At 33.4% G+C, this 16,970-nt stretch overlaps 1 protein-coding gene across 3 annotated transcripts in view; it reads left to right on the forward strand.

The window, feature by feature from the left end:
* The window catches only part of LOC134256841 (zinc finger protein basonuclin-2-like), a 45,374-nt gene that overhangs the window by 3,172 nt on the left and 25,232 nt on the right, over nucleotides 1-16,970 (forward strand). The window contains exons 2-4 of one of the 3 annotated variants that reach the window (XM_062739507.1): nucleotides 2,123-2,317; nucleotides 4,451-4,637; nucleotides 12,629-12,731. In XM_062739507.1, coding sequence (XP_062595491.1) covers nucleotides 4,623-4,637; nucleotides 12,629-12,731 — 118 coding nt within the window. In that variant the 5' untranslated portion in view covers nucleotides 2,123-2,317; nucleotides 4,451-4,622. Of the gene's footprint in view, nucleotides 1-1,766; nucleotides 2,318-3,716; nucleotides 4,638-12,628; nucleotides 12,732-16,970 lie in introns of those variants that run through there. The other 2 variants (XM_062739508.1, XM_062739506.1) reach the window with 2 other exon arrangements.

A 16,970-nucleotide genomic window follows, 5' to 3' on the forward strand; every position in this document is an offset into this window, starting at 1 on the left:
TTCAGAATATTGCCGTCAATAAAGCCTGACTTAAAGCAGCTTTTAATGTCCTCATCAATACTTAGTCACACGTATGTAAACTTTGGGACAATTTCTCTCCAGTGTACACATCCTTTTTTGTTGGACCGCTGAGCCAAGAAAATTACGATCAATTTGTTTAAATGCAGTTGACACCAAGTATTGATGTGACACAACTGTTAAAAGTGTTGTGTTCAAACATTTCATTGATCACATTATTGGTATTCCCTTTGCATGCATTGTGGACAATAATGGGACATTTTACTCTGTCAACTCTAAGTATGCATTAAATTGGGAGCACACATTTTTTGTGTATTCATTGATGTTTAAAAAGCTATTTGACTTTATATATGTTCCCAGGTGTTTTCTTATGAAATGTTTAGTAGCTTTTATCTGCTTCAAGTTTTCTCCATTGAGAGAAGTGGTAAGGTATGTAGGCTTTGCTAAGTAATGTTAGAAAAAATTACATTTTCTTGTAAGATTAAAAAATCATATATTTTGTTTGAATGGTAATAATGCAGTGCTAAGAGAGATGTTATTTTGGATAAACTTTTTTGTATTTTATTTGGAATAAGTTTCATTTGAAATAAAGGAGAAAATGAAAGAAATGTCAGGAAAAAAAGTCAATCACAAGAAATGTTAAACCAAACCAGTAAAGGTCATGTCTAATACTGAAATTGAGCAAATTAAGGTAAGTCGACTCGGGGTAATCCGTAGCTGATATTTTTAAGATAACTGATTAAATCAAAGAACTAATGATCAATGAAAAATATTGGTTTAATGCTTAATTGATTGACTAAATTATCTGTAAAATAACCAAGCAATTAAATAGAAGTGAGAGAAACTAGCATGATTGTCTCGGATTGATTAAGTGAGGACAGCGTCAGAATTAGAGAGATCACGACCGAGTCTTTGTCGGAGAACTAGGGATTCTCAGGGCTTTCTTTTTCTCCTGTCTCCTTATAGGACTTAATGGGAGGTATTATTAGGTAAAAGCTTCATTGCAAAAAAATTTATAAAAAATAATAATAATTAAAAAAAGGGATGTTAAATAAATAAAAAATAAATGAATATTAGAGGTTTATTTTTTTTTTATAAAGAATCGAGTATCATGTTCAAGTATGAAATAGAATTAAGCTCGGTCTTTAAATGATTCTCAGAGCTGAGGAGTAAAAGTGTATATGTTGATGTAATTTATTTTTGTTGTGCCCTCAATAAGTGATAATGAGAAATAATGCAATTAACATATCTTTACTTACCATTATCATAGAGATAATAAATTGAGAAGCATAATGAGTTTTACACCAGGGTGCTAATCTGTCATTTCTATCTGGTGATCATGCTCATACACTCACTCAAAGCCGAGGCAGCAAAACAGTCTTTTATCTTATCATCAGCTAGGGCTACTGAAGAGAGGAAGAAAATTTCATATAAATTCTCCACTATCATCTTCTCTTAACCAAAAATCTGATGATCATCTCTTTACAGATTTACAGCTCTGCCATAAATTAACAGTTGTGGTTCTTTGTGTTGGCTTACTACAATATAACTCTTAAATTTGTTTGAATCTTTGAAATATATTTTTGAAACAGAAGTTTCACTTAGTTTAAAGTAAAAGTTAGTTCTTTATAATAAATTTATTATATTGGGTGCAAACGGTTTGTTTAATTATTAACAGTCATGTGGAATTGGTCTTCCTATGAGTAATGCTTGCTACAGTTAGTAAGCCCACTGTCAAGCTACAGTACAAGATGTGGTCACTTTATTATGCTAAGAATTAACCAATCAAAGACATCACATGGGAACAAATTAGCACCTCCCTGTCCAGTGTTACTTTCCTTTAGTGTGCCTCATGGTGAGTCCCTGGGGGGAATGCCCTGGGTGGTAGCATTGACAATAAACACCTCAGTAACACAACACACAATATCTCCCACCTAATCCAGCATCTTAGATCCCAGACATCCCACGGGGAAAGAACAGGACCTTTATCAGTATACAGTTACTTATCCTACCTATAGGCCCCCCTCTGCTGGCCCCAGGTTCTGTCCCTAGGGTGACCTACTGGGCTGTAACAGGATCATCTCTGTGGGTTGATATGTTACAGATTATCCCTGTCTCCATCACTTGACCAGTACTGGAGAATACAGATGTGGACGACTTTGATGCTGCCTTGATTCTTCCTATGTTGATTGACTATTTGAGACAAGGAACCTTTATATGAATCCACAGACAGACAAACAGTCACCACATCTTTGTCCTTGACTGTCACTATTCAAGGACACCCTGCAGGTTATGTACAGTAAGTAAATTAAATACTTTTCCAATTTTTAATAGAATTTTGTACTAGTATTTTAAAATTTTATTCGTCTCACTGTTAATTTTTTTTTCTATTTTAACTTGAAATGTAATTAAAAAGTAATTTTGTCTTTGATTTATAAAACCATTCCTTACAATGCCCCCATGAGACCGTTGCAGGAGAAAGTCTGATCAAAGAGACAGAGTTAATCAAATCAGTATGGATTTGATAGGAAAGACATGACAATTTGACTTATCACAAGACAATTCGTGACAGATGTCCTACACAGGTAGATCACAGCCCCAAATTACCTTCCTAGTCATTCATTATTGATATTTAATTAGGTTACATTCCCAACAATGACTCAATAATTAATCAGAAAAGAAAATTGTTTTATGGTGAAGATGTCTCCTTTATCCATATTAAAACATTATGGCGTGCAAAATGTGACAATTTTTATTGGCCAATCCAATCTTGCAGTGGATCGGATGTCTTTTGGAATGGAAATGTCTTCCAGTCCATAGATCAATATTGTCTTTTTACTGTTTTTATGTTTGTGATACTTTTTTTTCCAGAAAATTTTGTTTTGAAATGCTGATTAGAGAACTAGTTGTTGCTTTTTGTTTTTACAGAGAAATTCTCGATGGTTGCTTTAGATTTTAAGAATTATTTTTTTTCCCTTTGAGTGTTGGAATGTGATAAATGTCAAATAATACTGGTAAAAAATTGATCTTTGATCCAGGTTTATTACACGCTAATTGAATAAATGTTGTTCTTTTTATTGTTCCATATCAACAACCTATAAATTATTAATAAGGTCCAAATGATAGGCTTTCTGTTCACTCTTGACAGAATAAAATCAGCAAAATTCAAGTTTAAAATATAAAATATCTTCAACATTCTTTAAAATGCAATATGAGTTTTTTTTTAAAAAAAAGCATCTTGAGTTTTAGTTGTAGCATATTGAATTGGACAGCAATGATAGAATCGGGTAAATTATGACATTTTTTTGGCTTCAGTGCTGCAAGCAATTTAATTAAGGGCCTATTGAATTATTAATTTTTGCTAAGACAAGTGTTGTTTGTAAAGTGTCATGCAGGTTGTAATTTGGGTTAGAAGTGGTGTTGATCACTTGTTCCAAGGTCCCATGGGTGTTATCCAAAAGGGTCAGAGAAATGGTGAATAGAATAGTAATGTCCATCTGGACAGAGCAGGACAATAAAGCTGGCCAGTCTCTTCTGTCAAGGACACTGGCTAATTGGGCCAAAATAGGTAGATAGAAGACAGCCAATATTACCCTGCCAAGGTTCTCATTTTATTCTGCATTACATTTTATTCCGTGACATAATCATATATATTTTTGAAAATCAGTGATAAGTACACATTTTGCAGAATTAATATTTTATCCTGTAGTTTGATACATCAAGTTTTTTGCACCAAGAACTTTTTTCCCTGTTACTGCTCCATTTGTTTCGGCTCTTCTTAGTTTGTTTGCTTGTCTTAGTATAATTGCCTTCAGAAACTGACCACCTTGAATTTTTGGCTATTACTTTCCCCTGCCTTCCTCAATCATTGGGCAATATGAACAACCTGCATGCCATTCATCACTGTCTTTTTTTTTCTTCAAAATGTTAATCACACATGGCTTTGCAATATAACTAAAAACGAGCTTTAGGATAAGTGAAAATGAAAAATCATGCAGTCTCTATAATTTTTTTCATCATTAGTTGACTAGATTCACTTAATTATGATACCTTTACTATTTTCAAAGTGAAGTCTTTTATGTTTATCAGTTTATTTTGCTATATCTTTGTCTGGACAACTTTTAAAGTCACATTTGTGACAAATATCTTTCAGTATTGTGGTTAAACAATTGTGTTTTTCTTTGAAATATTAAGTTGCTGATGGTGATTTCCTGCCATTAGAGACAAGAGAAACAACTGCATCCAAGCAAACACATCCACCAAATGCGCCACGGCACTTCTAAACTTTGACTGGTTTTAACCTCTTGAAAAGTCGCAAACTGATGCTGGCTTGTTTATGTTGGAGATAAATTGACAGTAAGGAACATCTTGTTCCTCTGTCAGCTGTGATGCCAGCTAGCCTAAATTTGGGGTGTTTTTGGTTCCTTTCCAGAAAGTCGTCTGCTGTGTAACCATCCCTTGCTCTCCACACAGATAGCCAGAAAAAATACGCTGTGACTTCTTCTTCACACAGCCACGACCAGAGACGAGGAAACAACCTAGGGGATTCTGGGACTTTCTGGACAGTCCAGAGGACACTTTGTTATGGTCGTTGTTCTCAGATAATGAAACCCTTGGAGGTAAGGCAGAATTTTTTATTTTTTAATTGGAAAAGGAAATTTTTTGAAGTCATCAAAAATTTTAAAATGTCACAAATTTTTTTTTTCTTTTCAATTATTTATTGAATGTAAACTTTTAAATTAAGTTTAGTTCAATTTATTGTAAGAGAAGTTATTTAGAGAAAGTTTTACTCAACTTGAATGAATTTACTTAAATGACCATCTTGTGTCAATGATGAGGGGATGATTAATTTCCTCTGACATAAATCACATTGAGGATTCCAACTCTCACATTCAGTAATTTCAGCAATAATTACATCCATACTTCTCGAAAATATGAAAATAAGATTTTTTATACAGGAAGGTAAGAAAAAAAAATGAAGATCTGATCAAACAAAACAGATGTTGATGTATGACATTGGGGCTTCCTCTCATTGGTAGATTCTGTGATGGAATGTTCTATTTATAGCCCATCCGGCTCTTCTTCATTCACAAAGGAAGGTTCATCCTTGGAGGGATTACTAAGGGGGCATATCATTTTTATGAATGAAAATTTATCATTTCAAGTTCAAAAAAAAGTTTTTGAGTGAAATTATCTGTTTTTGTTCATTTTAATTTTCACTTAAAAGAGAATTATTATTTGTTTAATTTATATGTAGTCTTTCAAGGGTTTGGATGATACTGAAAAGAAATTGAACAATACATGTCATTGTTGCTCCTAATGGTTTTAAGTCGATGGCTCAGAATATTGCTAATGAGGGGTGAATAGGATGGCCTGCTAAATGGTGGAGCAGGATAAATAGGAAATTATTAAGTTTCTGAATGTGGTTTTTATGTCCTTTTCAAAAAAAAAGGAACTGAAACTGAAAGAAAGATGTATTAACCACATTGTAAAATTTCATTTATCTCCCATATTAATCTAAAAAAAAAAATATTTCTCCAAGTTTTCAATTTTTCAAAGATCTTTCCTAATAGTTGATTTATTTTGGGATATTAAAGAAAAATTAAAAAGTAATTTCCAAGGGGTTTAACTAGGAATTTCCTAATCTGTCACATTGTGTTGAAAATAATAGCTTCCAAAGTAAATTAAACCAAAGGTTTTGTTAGAAAGGATGACTTGTAAATCTCATAAGACACAATGTTTTAGTTCAGTTTGAGATTTTAGTTTGTCATTATCTCCCCATCGAAAAAATTGACTAGAGCTGATGACACATTGAGTTATGTGACGTCTTTCGAGATTTTTTGTTGTATCTCTGTAGATTGCCTCTGAAATGTAATTCCCTCACTCATTTCTATCTCGGTGTTAATGACATTTCCAAAAAAAAGATAAAACCCTAAGATCTCAATATTGTCTTTATGTCACAAGGCACATTCCTCGTTCTAAGCTTTTAATTTGTGGCTAATCCCAGGACAGTTTCAAATTTGTGACTCTATGGTGCTGACAGAATAAGGGGGGCCCTAGGGATATTAAATCGAGAATATGAAACTTTTAAATAACATTTCAAACACTCAAAAGAACCTCTTTCCTGTCACATAGATTAATCGCCTACGGAAATCAATTCCTACAAATCATATTGGCCCATGTTGGTTTCCAGAAATATGACAGATCGCAAGAGGGGAGATTTGGAGAGGACAATGAGTCGGAGAAGGCTATTGAATCTAGTCGCCATCCTTGATAGAAGGAGAGGGTAGAAAATCTATGTCCTGGTCACCAAACAAGTTGATGATTTAGCGCAAAATCAATGTCACTGAATAGCTTAATTCTACGGCACGGGGGACATTGAATGGATTGGTATTGGAATCATTGGGGGACGTATAATTGTACTGTATGACAAATCTATCAGGGCACTTAGCGACAATAATCCCTCAAAAATGCTTCATTCACTACAGAGTTTATTTTAGGATTGATTTACAGGGTGTATAAAGTGATTAAATCAAGAATATTGATATTAGTTAAGTAAAAAGTGAATCAGATTAAAGTGACAGTTTTAATTTCTGCTTGTTGAATTGTCACAGTACTATTCATTCCTTTCATTAAAAAAAAATGACAATCAGATTCAAACACATTAGTGGAAGAATAAAGATGTCTCTAATTGAAATTCATGAAGAAATCTGTATTAATCTATGAAGTTTTGATTCATGTGATTCATGGCATGAGATGGATTTTTTCTGTGAAAATTAAAACAATTGGAAACTCCAAAGATACATGTATATTTTTCTTATTATAAAAATAAATAAAGAAATGGTTATGGGTAACTCATGTATCCTTTCGTTTTAATTCTGATGGTTTGGTTCAAAAGCAGGAAATGATCGTGTAGTTCAGAGTTTTATTTTTACTAGGCTGTGAGGGTCCTATCTTTAAATGTAATTCTAGCGTTTTTTTCTCCGTTTGATGTGTGAGATTGGTGTAGATCGGCACAAAGACAGGCTACCTAAAGCTGTGATAACATTTGATCTGGTCCCAGGGTTATGTTACAGAATATGTTGTGAAAGGTTTGGTGTCTGTTTTATAAATCAGCATTAAAAAAAAGTAATCTGGAGAATGTATGGTAGATAGAAAATGTAGGGGAGATAATTCATAAGCCATTAGGTAGATTAAACTCAGTAACTAGAGAGTTATGTTACATGACAAAGTCATAAAAAAATAATAATGTTGAGAGAAAATATTTTGGGGAAAAAATCAAATATTGGAACAATTGGAGGCCTGCACTAGAAAGTTAAAAGTTTAAAACAATTAAACGGAGGATAAAACTATGAGAAACATTAAATGACAAAAGAGCACATAGATTTGGGAGAAAGCAGGGTTCCCAATTTCCTATAGCTGGAGTCTATTACTGTAGCAACATGAGGGTAATTAGCAGGTATCGTCTTCACCTGAGACTTGGGCAAGATTTCATTTTATCTTGTGTCCCGAACTTTTCAGTTTTATTGAAAACACCAATTCTCTGACGCATATTGCCATGCCAACAGATGATTTCAATAAAACACAATGATACATGTTTTTGATTCCATTTCAAGTTTGGCTGAAAAATCGTCTCTTAGAGACAGAGCTGACGGTGTACTTCTAATTATTCAAAGATTTGAAACCCAGCAATTTGGGTGATTATACATAGTGAATCCTGATTGATTGTAAAGGGAAAAAAGCTTAAGTGCTAGAGCGAGACCTGTTCCCCCTATATTGCAGGTCATTGTGTCAAAGAACATTCAAAAGATGAAGAGAAAGAACATCAAAACTTTTCTAAGAAGTTGATGGCAAGACTCCCTAGTCTGCCGTTTTTGTAAAGATTTCAATAGATATTATCCTGGTTGATGAAATTGGCGGAATATGAAAGAGTAAGAGGCAAAGACTAGATAGAACTAATGATGAAAATTAAACTGTCGTATAAAATTTTGTATGATATCACAGATGAAAAGACCAGGCTTATTGGTAACACACGCCTTCAAGAAAAGTTTCACCGAGGCTCTGAAATTAAGTCTCGTCATTAACCAGGACATTTTTTTTTTCACTTGAAAAATGAAAGTTACTTGCACAAGTTGAACTCATTATATCCTTGTGTATAATTTTGTAAAAAAGTTGAGAGATAATGTACTTCTGTTGTCATCACTGAACATAACTCTTATAATGCAGAAACTGGCTTAGAAGATAATGGTTATAGATAATCCAGTGATGAAAACAGATTATCAAGGGAAAAATGATTGTTACTTAAGAAACAATGTCAAGGAAATTATCTTCACAATTTTATTTGAAACTTTTAAGATCTAATACTTGTACACAAAGTGCCAAAATTGTTCTTAAAGAAAACAAACCTCTTCTGGGATTCAAAGCAATATATTAATGTGCTGATTGATTTACACTGGGAACTCCCAATATTTTTAAATCAAGATTAGTAATAAATATGGTAGATTAAAAATAGTCAGAAAAATTGTCTTCCAGATAAATTAATACAGTAGCTTGGCTAATATTTGACAAATCTGAACATACAATGCCCAAAATAACTCGAGAGATAGCTGAATCCGAAGATGGTGCATTTTCTTGCCAAAGTCTAATTGAAATTGATTGTCACAAGAGAGGCTCATTTTAGGCAAACATCTCATTTATTTTCAATGAAAAAGTCTGGAAAACTAAGCAAAGTGTCATATCAGTGATATCATTGTGCATTTCATTGCAACTTCTCATACGACACCAAATTCGTGGTAATTGGGTTCGCTTGTACAATATTGATGTAACATTGCGTGTGTAAGGACATCAGTGAGTTTTTATCGGATGTCTCTGATTGGTCATAAAAGAAGCCTCGAGTCAGAGAAAACTACCAACAGCTCCTGTGATATACTGAGGATCCCTCTACTCCATTGCCAAAATACAGACCCATCCTCCACATAAGGAAAAATTAGCCCAAAGCCTTTGACACATTTCCTTTCTTGGAATAATAAATAATGCTATTTTCTGATATAAAATAGAGACCTCAGAGGCAAGATTTTGTAATATTAAATTGTGAGTTTCTGACGTATAGTGTATCTAGGTGGAGTTTTGTCACACAATTGGTAGACAATTTGCTTTAATATTGCATAACTATGGTAAAGTCCCTAAGAGAGTTAGCCACTGTATACAATGCTAAGATGTATAGGCTATTTTCCAATGAGGGGATTGCTACCATACATGCATAAAATCAGTTTTTATGCGCCCGAATTTTTTCGGGGCGCATATTGTTTTTGTCCTGTCTGTTTGTCTGTTTGTCTGTTTATCTGTTTGTCTGTTTGTCTGTTGTCAACTTTAACCTTCGCCAAAACTTTTGAACCGTAAGAGATAGAGACTTCATATTTGGTATGCATACTCCTCTAATAAAGTTCTTTCAAATGACATCAAGGTCAATGACCTTGTGACCTTGACTGTGACCTATATGCTAAAAATAGCTTTTTCCACTGTTTGCCATAACTTTTGAACCATAGGAGATAGGGACTTCATATTTAATGCATACTCCTCTAATAAAGTTCTTTCAAATGACATCAAGGTCAATGACCTTGTGACCTTGACTGTGACCTATATGCTAAAAATTGCTTTTTCAACTGTTTGTCATAACTTTTAAACCATAAGAGATAGAGACCTCATATTTAGTATGCATACTCCTCTAATAAAGTTCCTTCAAATGACATCAAGGTCAATGACCTTGTACCTTGACTGTGACCTACGGTATATGCTAAAAATAGCACTTTTTGCCATAACTTTTTATGAGATAGGGACTTCTTATTTAGTATGCATACTCCTCTAATGAAGTTCTTTCAATCAACACCAAGGTTAATGACCATGTGACCTTGACTGTGACCTATATGCTAAAAATAGCTTTTTCCACTTTTTGCCATAACTTTTGAACCATAGGAGATAGGGACTTCATATTTAGTATGCATACCCCACTAATTAAGTTCTTACAAACAACACCAAGGTCAATGACCTTGTGACCTTGACTGTGACGTATATGCTAAAAATAGCTTTTTCGAACTTTGTTGACGCCAGGCGCATAGTGTTTCACAAACACATCTTGTTATTATTACATTTAACATCTTATTGTTTTGAGGGTTTTTTGTACATTGATTTGTTAAGGATTAATATGACTGAAAAAATAATTTAAAAAAAAAAGAAAATAAAAAATTAAAAAAACAAAAAAAAAGACCATTAAAAGAAATATTAAAGTATTTCACTGATAAACTAGAAATTAAAATAGCATAAAAGGACCATTCCACCAAGGAGAATGAAACTTTAGAACAAATGAGGAGGCCTTTGTTTTTGACATTGATAATGGTTATGGTATCACCCTCAGAGGAGCAAAGTTACACCCTCCTGCTGGCCCAGTGTGCCATATGAGATATAGTCTTTGAGAGGAAGAGAGGAGATAATTATGTGACTTCTCCACATTAATATAGAATTAATGAGGTCTCAGGCTTCTCCCCCACAGCTGTTTGGGGTTTTTGTGGGAGGAAATACAATATGGCTACCTAACTTGTGCATCCCTTTCTTAAGGAGTCCCATAAAACACAACTTCCTGTGCAAGTTACAAAAACAGTTTCTTGGTGGAAGGTAATTATTTAATTGTGATATAGAATTAGGCACTGGAATGAAGAAAGTTTCAAAACACAAATTGATTACAGTGGAAATCTTAATTATTCACAGTAGCACTACTTTCATAATGTGATGTGAAAGCTTCCCTGTTTTTTGGTTTTTAACCCATAAATTCTTGACAGGACTACTGACTAAAAGTATTTCTTCAGAATCCCAACTGTCACTCCTAATTGTCCAACATTCCTCTAAATAAACCCTGCAAAGTTTCAATCAGAGAGAATTCAGAGATGCGTTCTGTGTAGGTAGAAAATTGAAATCTGGCAAATTGAAGCTGAATACTTAGGGGGCATGTGTGCAAGGACATGGTGCCAAATTTGACCTCATTAAAAATGTCTTAGAGGAGAGACAATGCTTGCCAATTTTTAAAATAACTTATTTTTCTAAAAGTAAAATTGTCATTTTTACTGCAGTTTTAAAGCTAAAGAATCAATGATACTTAAAATGAATTTTAGTCAGTTATTCAGATTCATTACCACAGTTTACCAATTGACATTAATTAAGAAAAAAATGGAATTATTTTGGTTGCACTGAAGAGGGTTGTTTGATTTTAATTTTCTTTGAAGTAATTCAAAACTTCTAGAATTGATTAAAGGAAATAAATTTATACAACTGTGTATGGGCCGCGATTGTCAACCCTAACAACTAATTAAGGGGGTCTCCCGACAAGAAGAAGTATCTAAAGCCATATTCTTTAATTATTTCCAGAGAAAAAATGTCAACATATTGGGAAATGACAATAGAAAAATTGAAGTTATTTGATCTGGTTTAAATTGCAGACAACTTTGTCTCATCAATTGTTAATGCTATGCCTTCTGTATGCCACTTTGACTGCTAAAGCCTGCCTAAATCATTGCGATAATTTATTCCAAATCCATCAATTCCATTGGACTAGGAGGTTCCATTCAACATCTTAAATGTTTTTTCTGTAATATTAACAAAGTGTGCTGGAATATGAGCTCAAGATGCATAAAGATCAAAACTTAAGAAAAACTAAAGAAAAAAGAAATTATATTCATAGAGTGGAGATAAAACATGAGAGTTTGAGTGGAAATTGCATCAGGGGGAACACAATTGGTTTCTTCACAACATTTGATAACCTGAGACTCTTAATTGAATCACACCACTACACAAAACCAAAGACATGAAAATGTGTAATTTTTGCAAGCGATTCCCAATAGAAGGCTACTCTACCAGCAGAAAACACAGAACATGTGTTTTATCAATTTTGAAGAGCAGGGTGATTTCTGTGATGGCACAAGTCAATTCGTTAATCACATCCGTTAAGTGCCCGCCTTCTATGCAGCTTTGCTCAAATGCTGTGCAACAATTGTCTTTCAGTAATGGTCCGAGAAAGTGATTGTGTCTCAGTGGACTAGAGGAATGTTGCTACATGTAACTAATAATAATAGTGACTTGACAAAATGAATTCCTGCTGATTTAAAAGTATAAATCTTACTTTAAAAAAAACTGAGAAAAGACTACACTTTAAAAAAAAAGTTCTTTAAAAAAGAAAAAGGTTGATTGAAAAGGACAAAACTTGTGAAACTTTGTTGTGTTTAATGAAATTCTGATGATTGTCCATGGAGTGGACAATGTAGGTTTCCAAGGTTGTGCTGTGAATTACTTTCAGGACAGAACTAAAAAACTTTGTCGTCCAGTTGCCATGGATACCAGCTGTTTAACTTCCACCTCACTTGACCTGTCCAAAACCAGAAAGTTTTTGTCTGTTTCATCTTTACTGGACTTGTCTAAAAATGACAAACCCAAACCTGTATCTGGTGTGTCAGAGCTCAGTCATGCCCCTGCCAGTGGAGCTCTGGACCTGTCTAAAACTGACCAGTATCGACACATGTTGAACTTCATCAATAATAAGTCACCAATTACACGGCTTTGTTTTCAGGCTATCCGCTGCACTTTTCCCAATTGTACCTGTGAGTGTTTTTCACCTGGCAAAGTTCACCTCCGTTCCTGTGAAGGCTGCAAACATGGATGGGTAGCACACGGTAGGACTTTTACAAAGATAAATCATTTTTCTCATCTTACATCTCGCAAAAGAGGGTTTCAGTAATCTCTGTTCTAAAACTAAACAAGCAGTTTATTTTTTTTTTCTTGTGTTGTTGTGTTTTTGTATCATTGGTTGACAATAAAGTTTTATCCTATACATTTCTAAATAAATAAATAAATAAATAAATACATGTATATTGAAACCCTCAGCATGAGCTGGTAGTTATATAGTGACATTTTAGAATGATGCATGCATAAAAAAATTAAAATGTCTTGAAAATATATAATTACATACTGTTAATATAAATAAAATAATTATTATTATATTGTGACAATTTGCATGCAAAGTTCAGTAGCCCAAGTTCTTTTCTTGTTTTACTTATAATTTTTTCCATTTATTTATTTTTTGGGGTAAACAAATTGTATTTGGAACATAATACATCATAATATCCAATTTGGATTATGATATTTTCAATTATGAAAATGAGCTTAAAAACAAAATGATTTGATTATATAAAAAATTACTTTTGGGGGCCAACTATAATTTTTCAAAATAAATATGAAATATTTTCAGTGGATATTGCAGTAGATATTAAATATCTTGTCAGTTCTTTAGAAAAAAATGCTAATTAATGCCATTTTATTCCTTGTAAGTTGACTGGCTTTATAACTTTTGAAACGCGATGAAGGGAACATGCAGATTTGGAGTTTCTCTATGGGCATGTTACTATATTTAGAATCAGCCTAATAAGAAATTAAGGTATCAGAAGTAATTTGAATATAAAATCAAATTGAGAGAATATTATTTACATGTGTACTACATGTGTATTACATAAGAGTAGGAAAAGTAACAGACTAATAGTAATAGACTAATAATTTGCAAACATGTGCCAGTGCCTGGTAAGTTAAAAACAAACCAAAGATGTTTTGTTGTTTTCTCATGCAATAATTTCCATGACCTACTTTTTTTTTAATTGTCAAGTATTTGTCTGTGATGTAGTAAATGTTAAACATAAATAAAACCCACACAAATTATCAAGTAAACAATACAGATATTTAATAGTCATGTTTTCCCTATAGTAAATTTTTTAAAAAAAATCAGCTAATGTTATTAGTCTGTATGAAGTACCTACACACAGGTTTAAAAGAAACCTTGAAATGTTATGTCAGAAATAAATTTTAATAAGCATAAACAATATCAGATTTTGATTTTAGGGCTTATTTCCATTATAGTGAAAAAGATGTTTGATGAAGAAAAAAAATCCATATTCATAATTATAGTTTTCTCCCTAAATTAAATAAAATTTATATAGTTACAATCATTGAAGGTTACATGTAATAGCAGCAACTGTAGTTTCCTGGTGATGATTTTACCAATATTTGAAAACAACACACCTTTTGATCCACCACAGCTAAATCTGGGTGGTGACATATGTCCATGAATAATAGATGCAATTTAGTGTAATTTGAAAAATGTTATTTAGAAATCCTAGCACAAAGCAATTGATTTCTCTAAATGAAGTTTCTGTATAAAGGATTTATCAAATCCTACCCTAGGTGACACTCTGATACAGGTAATTCCATATCAAATTCACTCACGTCAATTAATGTTCAGTCACACGCAGACTGCTTCTGTCTGTAATTCAATTAAAAAGATACAATATTCTGTCAATGCAACCTGTAATGACAATTTCATTGAATTTCTGATAAAGATCAGTTATTATGTTCCCCAAACGGAGTTTGGGAACATATTGTTTTTACTCTGTTTCTTATTATTATTATTATTATTATTTTTTTTCTTATTTGTTCTCCGGTACTTTTTTGTCCGCGAGTGTTCTCAGAAACTGTTCACCCAACTGAGCTAAAACCTTTTTAGGGTTAATAGGTGTGTAGTGTAGGTGTGCGGAACGAAGGTCATTTTGCGCGCATACGCATGCACGTGCGTGCGCGTGAAATGAGTGAATTGACTGATATACTTAATATAGCTATAACTTTTACATTTTTTGATGAAATGATTTGAAACTCATTATATAAGGATAGATTAGTAGTGTAGATAATGTGATACTGTCAAATTCGCACGAACTCACGCGCATGCACGTGCGCTTTGCTCTGATTGGCTGAAACAAAAATCTCAATATCTTCTCTGTTTTTTGACGAAATGCTTTGAAATTTAAAACATAGGCATGCTTTAGGATATTCTACAATATGGTATATAAGAATTTTCATCAAATCACGCGCATGCACATGCGCTGCAATCTGATTGGCTGAAACTTTAAATGGCTATAACTCCCGTGTTTTTCAACCAAACAGCACGGGATTTAGAACGTAGACAAACATAATGGACTCCTAGAAGAAGGTATAGTCATCATGAACATACTTGCACGTGCATGAACGTGCGCTTCGCTCTGATTGGCTGAAACAAAAATCTCAATATCTTTTTTGTTTTTTGACGAAATGCTTTGAAATTTAAAACAAAGGCATGCTTTAGGATATCCTACAATATAATATATAGTAATTTTAATCAAGTCACGCGCATGCACGTGCGCTGCAATCTGATTGGCTGAAACTTTAAATGGCTATAACTCCCTTGATTTTCAACCAAACAGGATGGGATTCAGAACATAGATAGATATTATAGACTCCTACAGCAGGGAATGGTCATCATGCACATGCATGCACGTGCGTGCACTTGAAATGAGTAAAATTCCAAATACACTAGATTCAACATATTTTTGGATTAAATGCTGTAATATTTAGTATATTAAAATATATTAATAGTGTAGACAAGATGATATGGTCATTACGCACATGCATTCAAATGCGCATGCGTGCAATGCTTAAATTGAATACTTCTGGTAAAACTTTGTTAAAGTCTTAAATGTATCGCGTTTGTCTTATTTAATCAAGCTTACAGGGAATAAGGCAACAAAAGGGAAATGGGGAGCGTTTGGGGAACATCTGTAACGGTTCCCGTTACAATTAGCACTAGTTATTATTATTATTATTATTTTTCTTCTTCCTGGGAAAATTTTGTCCACGAGTGATCTTGTAAACTACACATCCGACTTAGGTGAAACCTTTTTAGGGTTAGTAGGCATGTTATGTAGAGTTGCCAAACAAAGGTCATTTTGCGCGCACGTGCTTGCAAGAGCGCGCACGTGCATTAGGTGAAATTACCAATATAATGGATATTGCCGTAACTTTTCTATTTTTTGATGAAATTTTTTGAAACTAATAATGTAAGGATACATTAGTAGTGTAGACAAGATAGCATGGTCAAAATAGCAAGATTTCACGCGCATGCACGTGCGCTTTGCTCTGATTGGCTGAAACTAAAGTATCAATAACTTTCTTGTTTCTTGTCATAATCCTTTGAAATTTTGAACATAGTCCTACATTATAATGATCTACCGCATGATATATAAGAATTTCATGAAAGCATGCGCATGTGCGTGTGCTGCAAGCTGATTGGCTGAAACTTTAAATGGCTATATCTCCTTTGTTTTTTGACGAAATTCTTTGAAATTTAAAATATAGTCATACATTGGGATATCCTACAAAATGATATAGAAAAAAAATCATGAAATCACGCACATGCACGTGTGCTGCAATTTGATTGGCTGAAACTTTAAATTGCTATTTCTCCTTTGTTTTTTGACGAAATTCTTTGAAATTTAAAATATAGTCATGCATTAGAATATCCTACAAAATGATATAAAAAAAATCATGAAATTACGCGCATGCACGTGTGCTGCAATCTGATTGGCTGAAACTTTAAATGGCTATAACTCCCTTGTTTTTCAACCAAACAGGATGGGATTTAGAACATGGATAGATGTAAGGGAATCCTACCAGAAGGTATGATCATCATGCACGTGCACGCACGTGCGTGCATTTGAAACGAGTATATCTAATACTACTCTTGAAAGACAAGATGATATGGTCATAACGCACATGCATTCACATGCGCTTGGGTGCAATGCTAAAAATTTAATATAATTGGTATCCTTCTGGAAAAACGTTGTTAAAGTCAAAAATGCACAGAGTTTGTCTTATTTAATGAAGCTTACAGGGAATATGGCACCGAAAGGGAGTTGGGGAGCGTTTGGGGAACATCTGTAACGGTTCCCGTTACAATTAGCACTAGTTACTTTTTTTTTTAAAACTTAACTTTACTCCCTTCCTAGGTTTTGTATCATGGCAGACTTTAAAACTAAAAAAAGAATGAAATAAGTTCT

Source organism: Saccostrea cucullata, unplaced genomic scaffold, assembly GCF_032062105.1.
Source record: "Saccostrea cucullata isolate Sc308-1 unplaced genomic scaffold, CSIRO_AGI_Scuc_v1 ctg8, whole genome shotgun sequence".
Lineage (NCBI taxonomy): Eukaryota > Metazoa > Mollusca > Bivalvia > Ostreida > Ostreidae > Saccostrea > Saccostrea cuccullata.